The 11,704-nt window shown below is 37.0% G+C and overlaps 2 protein-coding genes across 3 annotated transcripts; one reads left to right on the top strand and one right to left on the bottom strand.

The window, feature by feature from the left end:
- The first annotated feature begins 766 nt into the window (after window positions 1-766).
- On the top strand, window positions 767-6,910 carry LOC120154835 (phosphatidylinositol 4-phosphate 5-kinase 9-like). Of its 2 annotated transcripts, none has more exons than XM_039166485.1 (9): window positions 767-873; window positions 1,548-2,949; window positions 3,428-3,595; window positions 3,955-4,120; window positions 4,378-4,488; window positions 4,716-4,903; window positions 5,161-5,309; window positions 5,869-6,028; window positions 6,383-6,910. In XM_039166485.1, exons 2-9 carry the CDS (start codon window positions 1,691-1,693, stop codon window positions 6,654-6,656), a joined length of 2,475 nt encoding a protein of 824 aa, XP_039022416.1. In that variant the 5' UTR covers window positions 767-873; window positions 1,548-1,690; the 3' UTR covers window positions 6,657-6,910. The 2 variants fall into 2 exon arrangements, with proteins under 2 accessions (XP_039022416.1, XP_039022422.1); XM_039166491.1 differs by lacking the exon at window positions 767-873 and adding an exon at window positions 1,071-1,173.
- Window positions 6,911-7,091: 181 nt separating this feature from the next.
- Window positions 7,092-9,565, bottom strand: LOC120154826 (poly [ADP-ribose] polymerase tankyrase-2-like). The gene is made up of 6 exons (XM_039166474.1): window positions 9,338-9,565; window positions 8,456-8,547; window positions 8,288-8,366; window positions 8,112-8,206; window positions 7,503-7,598; window positions 7,092-7,429 (listed from the first exon to the last, which is right to left on the bottom strand). Exons 1-6 carry the CDS (start codon window positions 9,504-9,506, stop codon window positions 7,340-7,342), a joined length of 621 nt encoding a protein of 206 aa, XP_039022405.1. The 5' UTR covers window positions 9,507-9,565; the 3' UTR covers window positions 7,092-7,339.
- Window positions 9,566-11,704: the final 2,139 nt, after the last annotated feature.

The raw sequence follows: 11,704 nt of genomic DNA, 5'->3' as shown, positions 1-11,704 counted from the left end.
CCAATAATTACAGTAGAGTAATTAAATATTTATTGTCAAATAATAAAAAATATTTAAAACAAATAATATCCTTATTAAACGCGTATTTCACATTAACTAATAAAATTTATAACATTTACCGATTAAAAAGTCGCATAAAATAAAAGTATATCTTATTAAATATATTGCATGAAAGACATGACTCGCTAGATACACATTTATTTTACGAGTAGATAAATATTATTTTCGTAAATAATCTTAAAAATAATATTATTTTTATAAATAAATCAAAATAGCTAGAATGTCCTTCCTCTAGTTTTAAAATATGGTGGACCAAATAATAGAGTCACCATCAAACGGCAGCCTACCCAAGTGGCCAAGTCAAAACCCCGCCGCTGGCCGCTGTAAGTCTCAATTCACACGCGAGCTACAGCACATCCACAAGCGACGTTTTCATCGTCTTCTTAACTAAGCTGAATCATTTTCCCTCCTAAATTCTTAATTAACAACAATCCCTCCTTAAACAAATAGTAGAATGAATCCACCAATTATTTACCATTAAAGTAACCGTCACACATAAAAGGGAGATGGTTGGGTAAAGTCGTCTTTTCCGTATGTCGCACTCCCATGCTTATATTTTATATTTGCTTTTTTGGCCTGTTTACTGAAATAATATTTTTGGTTCTTGTTGGTTTTAGCTTTGTGGAGATTCCTTTCCAAAAATCGTCACCATCGAGAAGATTATTGATTTTTCAAAAAGCGAAACGCAGGGGCTTTAGATTGTTAGCTTTTAAAAACTGCGACGAAACTTCTTCTTCTTCGTCTTCAGGTTGTTCCGTTTGCTTTTGCTTTCGTCATCGATTTACTCTGTCCCCCTTTTTGTTTCCTTTAAAGGTTCTCTCTGCCTTATCTTTCTACGAATATATTGAGTATACTGTATATACATATATATAAGTTTCGATAATGATGCTTCAATGTTTGAGTTTCAGTTGACTTGATTCATGTACGGTAGAGAAAAAAGCTAGTGGAATATTTTATTGATTTCTAGATTAGATTCATGTTGCTGTTTTTTTTTCTTTTTTAAGATTTTTTTTCTTTGCTATGTGAGAGATTTGAAAGAGCGTTGATAACCGGATATAGAAATATTTATTTTCGATTTAAATGAGTGGAGAAGAAAATGAGCTAAAAGATCAGGTAGTCATTTGAATATTTTATGCAAGAATTTTTGTTTTTCATTGGATTTATTTCCTAATTATTGAATCGATAATTTATAAGCTTCATTTTTTTGTAAATCAAGTTAATTTGAATTTATAAGTTTCATTTTTTTGCAAATCAAGTTAATTTGAATTTCATATTTTAATTGCGTATTTATTTGATTTTACAATTTGATTTCCGTGAAGAATGTGTTATAGTTTAGCAGATGGAATCAAGCACTCGGTTTATTTTTTTTTTTACATTGCGAAGTCATCATTAAGTAGGTTTCGTCTGCTTTAGAAAGTCTTTTTACAATGTCGAAATAAGTTTTTCTGCTACTAATGAATAATCTGGATCCACGATTCTATTTGTAGATCAAAGGAAAGAGAGTTTTCAAAGGAATTATCATCGGATCTCATAGTAAGAATTCTTTTAATGGTGTTTTATATTGTTGAAGCACCTTGGAATTGGCTGCACCTGTTCTTGTAAGAAACTGTAACCTTTTGAGGCATTATGCATGTCTGGCCTTGTGGACACCGCCAGTACGGTAGAAGAAGCACTCTCTCGTGCAGAAAGAACAAAATCTCTTGATGCCATCATTGACAAAGGTAACGGTTCTATTCTAACTAATGGTGACGCTGTCCATAGTTCTGAAACTGCTGGATTTCGAGTTGGAGAACTATTGCTATCAAATGGGGATTCATATTCTGGGTCATTGCTCGGCAACATGCCAGAGGGTCAAGGAAAGTATGTTTGGCAAGATGGTTGTGTGTATGAGGGAGAATGGAGACGTGGGATGAGGAATGGGACTGGCAAAATACAATGGCCTTCTGGAACTGTCTATGATGGTGAATTCTCAGGTGGATATATGCATGGTACCGGAACATATATTGGCTCTAATAAATTGACATATAAGGGGAGATGGAAGTTGAATCTCAAACATGGTTTAGGATTTCTAGTTTATCCCAATGGAGATGAGTTTGAAGGTTCTTGGATGCAGGGAACACCAGAAGGGCCTGGAAAATATACTTGGGCCAATGGAAATGTTTATCTAGGGAATGTGAAAGGTGGGAGAATGTCTGGAAAAGGCACCCTCATTTGGACAAACGGAGACTCGTTTGAAGGAAGCTGGTTGAATGGAATGATGCACGGATTCGGAGTGTATACCTGGAGTGATGGTGGTTGCTATGTAGGAACTTGGACACGGGGTTTAAAGGATGGGAAAGGATCATTTTATCCCAATGGCAGCCGGCTTCCTGCCTCACAAGAAGTTTACCTCAATGCTCTCAGAAAAAGAGGATTGCTACCAGATTTGAGAAAGCAGAGCCATTCACATATCCACCATGCTGCTTCTGTAGACATGGGAAATGTCAAGGTTGGTGGCAACCGGGTATCTAATCGTAATTCTGATAAGCTATCAGAAGGAAACTTATTAAATCTGCAGCAGTCTCGCAACAGAAATGTTTCCTTGGCGAGACGTTGGAGTCTAGAGGTATCCATTGAAAAAGTGATTGGTCATGATTCATCATTAGAATTATCTGATTCTTTTATGGAAGGAGAAAAAGGGAGCGAAACAAATGCACCAATCCTGGAACGTGAATACATGCAAGGTGTTCTAATCAGTGAGCTTGTGTTGAATAATAGTTTTGCACCAGCCTCCCGAAGAGCAAAACGGAGGCAAAAAAGGTTAGCAAAAGAGGTTAAGAGGCCTGGTGAAACAATCATTAAAGGTCACAGGAGTTATGATTTAATGCTCAGTTTGCAGCTTGGAATCAGGTCTTTTGTTTGTTTCTAACTCTTATTCTTATTTACCTTTCTCCTTATATCAGACAATATGACTCTTAATTTTCTTATTTGTTTTCCCTTCTACACTACACTTTTTACGGCTTTTGCTTACCATTTTATGGATCATTCAGTCTGAAGTTTGGGCAGTAATTGTGGTTTAATTTCCTTATTAACAGAAAAATGAAAGAGATGTGTGAAGTGTTGACTAAACCAGTATAAACGATGTATCTATATAGCTGCTCTCTTTGGGATGATAGATTAAATATTTTTGTTTGTTTTTGAATCTGTTGTAGGTACTACTTAAAAATTATTTTTTAATTGTAATTTAAATTTTATTGCATCCTCTGTAAAGAATTCGTAGAAAGATACACTACGTTTGTCATGATGAAGAATCCATATCTGTTCCGCTAAATTTGCAGTTACATTGTTTTCGGAAAACTGAACACTGAATATAGCTAGATTTTGCCAGATACACTGTGGGGAAAATTACACCTGTACAAAGACGAGAGGTTAGAGCATCAGATTTTGGCCCCCGGGCAAGCTTTTGGATGAATTTTCCTAAGGTGGGATCACAGTTGACACCTACCCATCAATCTGATGATTTTAAGTGGAAGGATTACTGCCCAATGGTTTTCAGGTTAGCATACCTCCATTTTGTGACCATAGGGAGGATTTCGGTTTGCAATATAAGTTTTCTAATACATTCACTAGGAATTTCGTTGATCTTCCCAGTTTTGATGATGAGGTCCTCTGGTTCAGTTTGAAGGTTTGGTCTATAAGCTATTTAGGATTCCATGTCCTTTTTGAAATAGCAAATTCTAGCTGCTTATTTCTTCTGAAAGAGGTGTCTTAAATTTCAGTTTATTTTTATGAAGAAAATATTTTGATAGACCTTGCATTTAGTTCAAGTAATCCTTAGATTTATGCTAATTTATCTTTTGTGAATATTGTACTATGCTTTTGTTTACATGTTGAAATAAGTAAAACTTATTGTAGGAACTTACGAGAGATGTTCAAGATTGATGCTGCGGACTACATGATGTCCATTTGCGGGAATGATGCTCTCAGGGAACTTTCTTCTCCCGGAAAAAGTGGTAGTATCTTCTTTCTGTCTCAAGATGATCGTTTTATGATTAAGACGCTTCGGAAATCTGAAGTAAAGGTTTGCAATCTCCACATTTACATTATTCATATTTTCTGGGAAACTAACTTGAGTAAATATGATAATGCTCGCTGGTTGCTTTAACTTGTTAGTTCTGCCGATATGCAACTTTTACCTTTTGAGTTACCCAATTAAAAATCAATACCTAATTACAAACTCTTTTCAATGTCTCTCTCTATCCCTGTTTTTGTTTCGTCTTCTGTTCCTTTTTCCCTCCTGATTATTGCAGTTTTTATTGACTAAATTCTTGCATGTAGGTTCTTCTAAGAATGCTTCCCAACTATCACCATCACGTGAGGTCATATGAGAATACACTCATAACAAAGTTTTTTGGGCTTCACAGAATCAAACCATCAAGTGGTCAAAAGGTAATAAAAACAGTAAAGTTCTCTACTTAATATGCCAGAGAATTTTTTACCTCAATCAAAACACTTCATTAAGGTGGTTTCACTGAATTCACCTGAATAAAATTATTGTTAGGTACTTTGATTAAGGACTATTTTTTTCATTTCTTATTTCATGTTATCTAACAAATGATTCCTTCAAAACTAGAATTTCTTTTGAGCTAACAACCATGAACCATGTTCTCATGCAGTTTCGCTTTGTTGTCATGGGAAATATGTTTTGCACTGAGTTGAGGATTCATAGAAGATTTGACTTGAAAGGATCATCATTAGGGCGCTCTGCCGACAATGTAGAAATTGATGAGAACACAACACTTAAAGATTTGGATCTCAATTACTGCTTTTATTTGGAGCCTTCTTGGCGAGAAGCTTTATTAAGGTAGTTGATGAATTTGTAACTTTTATGCCATCGTGTTATCTTACTTTTTCAAGTTGACATATTTTCAGTATATCCCGATCTTTATTTTAGTTAACTACTTCACAATGATCACTCCAAGATTTGGTTTACCTCAAAGTACTGTTAAGACATAACAAAACAGCTTTAACGAAAAAAAATATTGTTTCTTTTCTATCCGGCTGGAACGGCATTCTTATATAATTGGTTTACCTTATTTCATTTATATTATATTTATGCAGGCAAATAGAGATTGATAGTAAATTTTTGGAAGAACAATGCATTATGGACTATAGCCTTTTGCTTGGTGTGCATTATCGAGCACCTCAGCATTTGAGGTCTCTCATGGCCTACAACAGAGTGGACGGCCTAGGGAGTGTTGCAGAGGAAGGTCTGCATTTTGAACATTTGATCTTCTATTGGCAGTTTCTTCTGCTCCTTTATATTTTATTTAGCAAACCATTTTCTTTTGCAGATTATACGAGTTAAGTCTTTCAAGAATTCACAGTTGTTGACATACATAAGATAGCCAAATCTGTGCAAACAGAAAATTATTACTCCATGTTGACAGTTACAAAATATTTAAGATGTAATTGTTACACACAAATAAAACAGAAAGATAAGATGGGAAATTCTATTCACATCATTTACATACATGATAACACCTCTGATACAACCCAGAATATAGAGGTCAGATATATACCATATAAAGGGTGTATTTGAAACAACATCGAATAAGGCATGGGGTTGATACCAAGTCAGCTCACTTTTGGATTTAATATTCTGTGATGGAACCATATATATCATGCATGGTACATAGCATACACCCAAGTATTCTGGTTTATGCTGTAGTTATCTGATTCTGGTACAACTTGTATGCATTTCCTTCTTTTACATCATTCTGAAGGTCGATCGACGGATTTCAAAATTGCTTGGTGTTTATATTTCAGAGGAGGATGAAATCTCCAACTACCCTCAAGGCCTTGTATTGGTTCCTCGTGGAACAGACGACAGTAGTGTTGTTGCGGGTTCGCATATACGAGGTAGACGTTTGCGAGCATCAGCTGCAGGTGATGAGGAAGTAGATCTTCTCCTTCCGGGTACAGCAAGGTATGACGTCCTAAACATGTCATGACGGTTATTCTATGCAATATCCCAAAATTCATTGATTGTTGCCTGGATCTGGGTATTTTATTTGTATAAACCCTCCCAGAAGTGCTCAAAGAAACAGAATGGCGTGACAATACAAATATGTAGTCACCTTAAAATGTTGGGAATTTATTGCGTGCTAGAATAGTTATGAATAGATTCTTTCTTACTTTGCCTTGTACTAGAAGAAAATTACTGTTGTTTGATACACGTGCACAAATTGGCTATATAATGTGATTCCAATGCAGCGTGTGAGCTTTAAGTCTTCATCTTTTATCTTTTAGGGGATAACTTTTGTATCTTTTTTATTTACAGATTCCAGATCCAGCTTGGTGTGAACATGCCAGCGAGGGCTGAGCAGATTCCTGGTAAAGAAGAAAACATGTTCCATGAAGCATACGATGTTGTCCTATACCTGGGAATCATTGACATTTTGCAAGAATATAACATGACTAAGAAGATTGAACATGCCTATAAGTCTCTTCAGTTTGATTCTCTATCCATATCGGCCGTCGACCCTACATTCTACTCGAAACGGTTCTTGGATTTCATTCGGAAGGTATTTCCTCCGAATTCCATGAAAACTTGAAATAATTTTGGGTTTACGGTGTCCAATTGTTGTGAGAAATGAAGTGATTAGGGGATGTAGGACACCATTCCAAATACCCTCTGAATCAGTGTTGCCGAAAATGCATTGTTCAAGATCGGCACTTGGGAGCGGGTTTTTAATCATGTTTATAGTGAGTATAGTTCCCTGCCATTGTTTATGATATACTCCTGGAACACATTCGATGCTTCGTACTATCCTTTCGCACTTGTCAAAATAATGGAAAACAAAAGCAAGATAGCCTGTAAAGTTTTATCTGCTCTCATCCTTCTACTTCAAAGCTCAGAGCCATTACTCGATACTTGCCAACCATTTATTAGTTGATGTTACTCTATTGTTGTAACCATATAATTTAGCGTCATGATAAAAAGATCATACCATTTTACCTTTATATTTTAAAATAGTGAAAGAATCAAATGTAAAATCACTAAATTATTTATTATAAACGTAAAGGAGATTTGTTTCTTTGCAATTAATAGGGTAGCATTGCAAAGCTATAAACTTATACAAGCTCCCCTTTTCGGCTAAGATACTAATATTGAATTTGATGAAAAATAGGTATTTCATTCTAGCCTTGAAAACTTTTAACTGCTCACGGTAGTGTGGCAACAAAACTGAAGCCACCACACACAGGCTAAGCAAATTTCAAGGAACATCAGGTGTACCTAACAGCTTCCCTGTGAGGTTTGGGCACTAGTGGCGGCTTCAAAAACTCTCCAAGCCTCCGTTTCAGGGTCAGCTAGCTCCCGTGGGATCTGCACGAATTCAAGTCAGGAACACACCTTTGAAAGGAAAATATTATATTTAGAAAATCTAGTCGAGACTAACCATTCCATAAGTGTTTGTCTTTGTGGGAGAAGCTCCTTTCGCCAGTAACAATCGTATCACTTCTGCGTGCTCACCTCTTGCTGCATGATGAAGAGGCTGATGCAAAAGCAGCGCAGAGTATCCGTAAACAAGATTTATGTCAGAAGCAGCTCTCTTTTCATATGAACAAACAATCGGATTAATTCAGGTTTCAAAATTTTTCAGGTCATTTGGTTCGAGTCAAATTTCAATTAGTCATTTCGGATCATTTTTGTTTGAGACTTGAGTTTTCAGGCCAGTCATTATGGGTTTACTTGTTCAGCCCATTTGGACTATTTCAAGCTCAAACCAATTCAGGTCTAGGTTGGACATGTTTGGTTGTTGATTTTTTATGGTCAAAACGGTCGGGTTTTAGGTTTTGCCAAGCAAGTGGGAGAAGAGTGCTAAGTCGATTCCCATTTTCATTTAGTATATAATTGACCAAGGTGCAATTGAATGAGACAAACAAATCAGAATCAATTGAAATGAATCAAATTAGATTTAGAGCCTAACCAACATGAAGCAAATAAACTGAACATACAGGCATTATAATTCAAAATGGTTCAAGTGCCATTAGTATGAAGTACTCACAGTATCACCTTCGGCATCAACTGAATCAAGTATCCTTTTCAGACATCCACTGTCAGTGGCTCTGTCAAGCAGAAGTTGCACTATCTCGATAAATCCTGAAAACGATAATTGGGAAAGAAAAAAAAGTCAGTACCTAGACAGAGATGGAAGATTCTAAATAAAATTGTACATCCTACCCCCGGCACAAGCATCATGCAAAGGAACTGCCCCATCCTCATCTTTGGCCTCCAAATTAGCCCCCCTTTCCAAAAGTATCTACAAGAGATCAAATCATCAATCATAAGGCTTTTGGTCAAGAAAAAAATACATAAAAGATAGCAGTGAAAACAGCATCGGACACTGACTTGAACACAAGGCAGATAACCATAAAGGCAGGCAAGATGGAGAGCTGTATCACCATCTTCTACAGGTTCATCGATGTTGCCATTCAAGTTGTCTATACAATCAAGTGAACAATAAAACACATCATTAGGAGATATAGTAGACAGAGAACAATTTAATGTCACGTTAAGCAGATTTGGGTGATAGTGCTGAACATGGGTATGTATACAATACATGCATGGTCAGATTCTTTTAAATTTTGCATGTTTTTGGAGGATCTATGGAGATTATATCCATAAACACTTTAAATAAATACTGGGAAACATATCAAAAGTCTAAAAACAATCCGTCATACAATCAAGGAAGACACTTAAATAAGGCATTATTCAAGTCTTCAAGATAGGAATTTTTCCCGACTTCAGCTCCTTACATTTTTAATTTTCATAAATGGATTACAAGCTATCAATAATATATGAAAAGCTTTTCATTTTTAAAGTATAATTATATACGTAAAGCTTTCATTTCTAAGTCACTAAGGATATATCAATCATCAACTTCAATATAGCATTCAAAAACTGAAATCAACATCAAACATGCTTCTTTACTTCATCTATTTCCTTTAGAGACTTCCATCATGCTCTTCCAATTTCTTGAAAAGGCTACCCAAAAATCCCTAATTATATTAATGAGAAATAACTATTCTCACACCAGCATTAGCCCAGAGACCACAGTCAGTAAAAAAAGAGAGAGAGAACTTCCAAAAAATAATATTTTTTAATTTCAAAGAATGATAAAATCCCAAAGGGAGAAAGGAAAGTAAAAGTTTATTGCATGAAATTTTAACAGATGCAGCTCAAACAAGCAGAAAAAAAAAGATTTAAAATTGTGAAATGGGGAAAATGAACCTAGGGCGAGGCGAAGAGCGTTGGGGTCGCCGAGCTGGACAGCGGCAGCAAGGTCGCGAAGGTGCGGTGGGGTATCGGCCTCAAGGTCAATCTCGAGACCGTTTTCTTCAAAAAGAGCGTTGTCATCGTCTTCATCTTCTTCAAGCATGTGTCTTCCTGGAACCGCCATTGTTTTCTTCCCTTTCTTTAGATTTCTCTGTTTGGGTTTGTACGGCGCATATCTTAGTTGTACTATATTTTTATAGGCTTAATTATAAAGTAATTGTTATCACATATACAGGTTTTTTTTAATGAGTTGGTGTTTAAATTATTTTTTGGGTAAACTACGTTAATAATGTTTGGGTAAGTTTTCGTTTTCACCACTAATATTTTAAAAGTTATAAATCGGTCACTAACGTTATCGTTTGTGACAAAATGATCACTAGCTGTTAACAGCTGTTAAGAGGCGTGACGAAAAATACAACTCGAACGTTATTTGCTGAGTTGGATTGTTGACCGCCATTTTGACTGGCTCTTCTTATTTTTCAACCCATTCCCCATCTTCTTTTTCTTCACTTTTATTCTTCTTTCTTTCTCTTCACTTTTCTGCACTTTTCTTCTTTTCCTCTTATCACACACATGACACGAATCCTCTTATCACTCTCAAGGCTCATTATTCCCATGCTTCAAAGGCATGCCCGGGGGGACAAAGATCCGTCGGTAGTTCTCCACAGCAGTGGTATTTCTCCTCAGTTTCTTTGCCAGTGCTCTATGGAGCTGCATGCTATTTTCCGAGTTGGATATATGAATGTACCGTGTTTAAAATGTTTTCAAACTTTGATGGCTGTTTGGTGAAGGATCCGTCCGACAAAATGAAAGTAATATGTGATGAAAAGCTGAAAGAACGCTTCCATGTCGAAACGTTCCATGGCTTCACTATGACAAAACTCTTAGTTGCTCATTTTCACAAGACATGACATCATAGTACGAGCCCTATGCTCCGATATTTGTTGCTGTAAATCTCAAGAGAGAAGGTACTTGAAGACGAGCCACACATGATACAAAATTCTTCCAAGATTTTGATTGTGCGAGAATAAATGCAAGAAATCCTATTCAATGTTAAAACAAAAACCAATCAGTACCCAACACCCCCCCCCCCGCCGATTAATCAACCAGTCCTTATCTCTATCACGTACTGTTAGATTATACAACCCATCATTCATCCCAAAATTAATTTTTATGAAAAACTAATCTTTTACCAATAAAGTTGTAAGAAAAGAGAAGTAAGAGAACAACTTTACACTGGAGTAAGAAATAAGGGCACTTGCTCTCTAGCAATGTACAAAATTCCAAGCAAATTACAGTGAAAGTAACGAAGCAGGCTCCCACGCCCTTAGCACGCGCATAGCCATCGGCTGCATATCCGGCGTTAAGCTCGTTGCAGCATCCGACTAAGTTCAACTGAGGTTATGATATTAGATGATCCAACAGAGTCAAGTTGAAGTCACCAGGAACTGAGAACACGTCTTTCATACCGATCTCCACGATTCTCCTTGCCAGGTGGCGCCCCAGGGTGTCACTCAAGGCATCTCCGCGAACTGGGGGTGTAAGGAACTGGGATGAGCCGTCGAACCGATTTTATTACCGACTTCCATGCAGTAAAATTTTTCAAGAAAGAAGGTGGTGGTTGGAATAGTGCCTATGGCGAATTCTTCCTTTCCTGGTATTCTCAGATGCTGTTGGAACACGGTGAGAGAATTCTATCGTCTGAGATATCGATTTTTTACGGCAAAGGTGTGAAGATCTCTGTGAAAATTGCTAGAGTCCACTGGCATTGTGGAACCCAATCCCATGCTCCTGAACTCACAACAGGGTACTATAACACAAGGTACCGAGAATATTACCTCTCGATTGCTCAAATGCTAGCACGTCATGGTGCCGTTTTCAACTTCACTTGCATAGAGATACGCTATCATGAGCAGTCTCAAGATGCACTATGTGAACCTGAGAAGCTGGTGAAACAAGTAGCTTTTGCTACTGCATCAGCGCAAGTTCCACTTGCCGGGGAGAATGCACTTCCCCGTTACGATGAATACGCCCATGAGCTGATCTTACAAGCATCATCGTTTGATGTTGATGGCTCTTCGTTCGATAGAGAGATGTGTGCATTCACGTACTAGAGGATGAACCTATCGTTGTTTCATCCAGAAAACTGGAGACGCTTTGTTGGATTCGTGAAGAAGATGAACGAGGGGAAAGGTGAAGAAAAAGAAGATGGGGAATAGGTTGAAGAATAAGAAAAGCCAGTCAAAATGGCGGCCAACGATCAAACTCAGCAGATAACGATACAGTTGTATTTTTCTTCACGCCTCTTAACGACTGTTAACG

The sequence above is a fragment of the Hibiscus syriacus genome, unplaced genomic scaffold, assembly GCF_006381635.1.
Source record: "Hibiscus syriacus cultivar Baekdansim isolate YM2019G1 unplaced genomic scaffold, ASM638163v2 tig00002840_pilon, whole genome shotgun sequence".
Taxonomy (NCBI): domain Eukaryota; kingdom Viridiplantae; phylum Streptophyta; class Magnoliopsida; order Malvales; family Malvaceae; genus Hibiscus; species Hibiscus syriacus.
This window is presented reverse-complemented; position numbering and strand designations above follow the sequence as displayed.

Coding starts and splice junctions, on each gene's coding strand:
- LOC120154835 (XM_039166485.1), top strand. CDS start 1,691: ATGTCTGGCCTTGTGGACACCGCCAGTACGGTAGAAGAAGCACTCTCT. Junction 4,121..4,377: donor TTCGGAAATCTGAAGTAAAG/GTTTGCAATCTC, acceptor TCTTGCATGTAG/GTTCTTCTAAGAATGCTTCC. Junction 4,904..5,160: donor TGGCGAGAAGCTTTATTAAG/GTAGTTGATGAA, acceptor ATATTTATGCAG/GCAAATAGAGATTGATAGTA.
- LOC120154826 (XM_039166474.1), bottom strand. CDS start 9,506: ATGGCGGTTCCAGGAAGACACATGCTTGAAGAAGATGAAGACGATGAC. Junction 8,207..8,287: donor GCATGATGCTTGTGCCGGGG/GTAGGATGTACA, acceptor TATCGTTTTCAG/GATTTATCGAGATAGTGCAA. Junction 7,430..7,502: donor AGACAAACACTTATGGAATG/GTTAGTCTCGAC, acceptor GAATTCGTGCAG/ATCCCACGGGAGCTAGCTGA.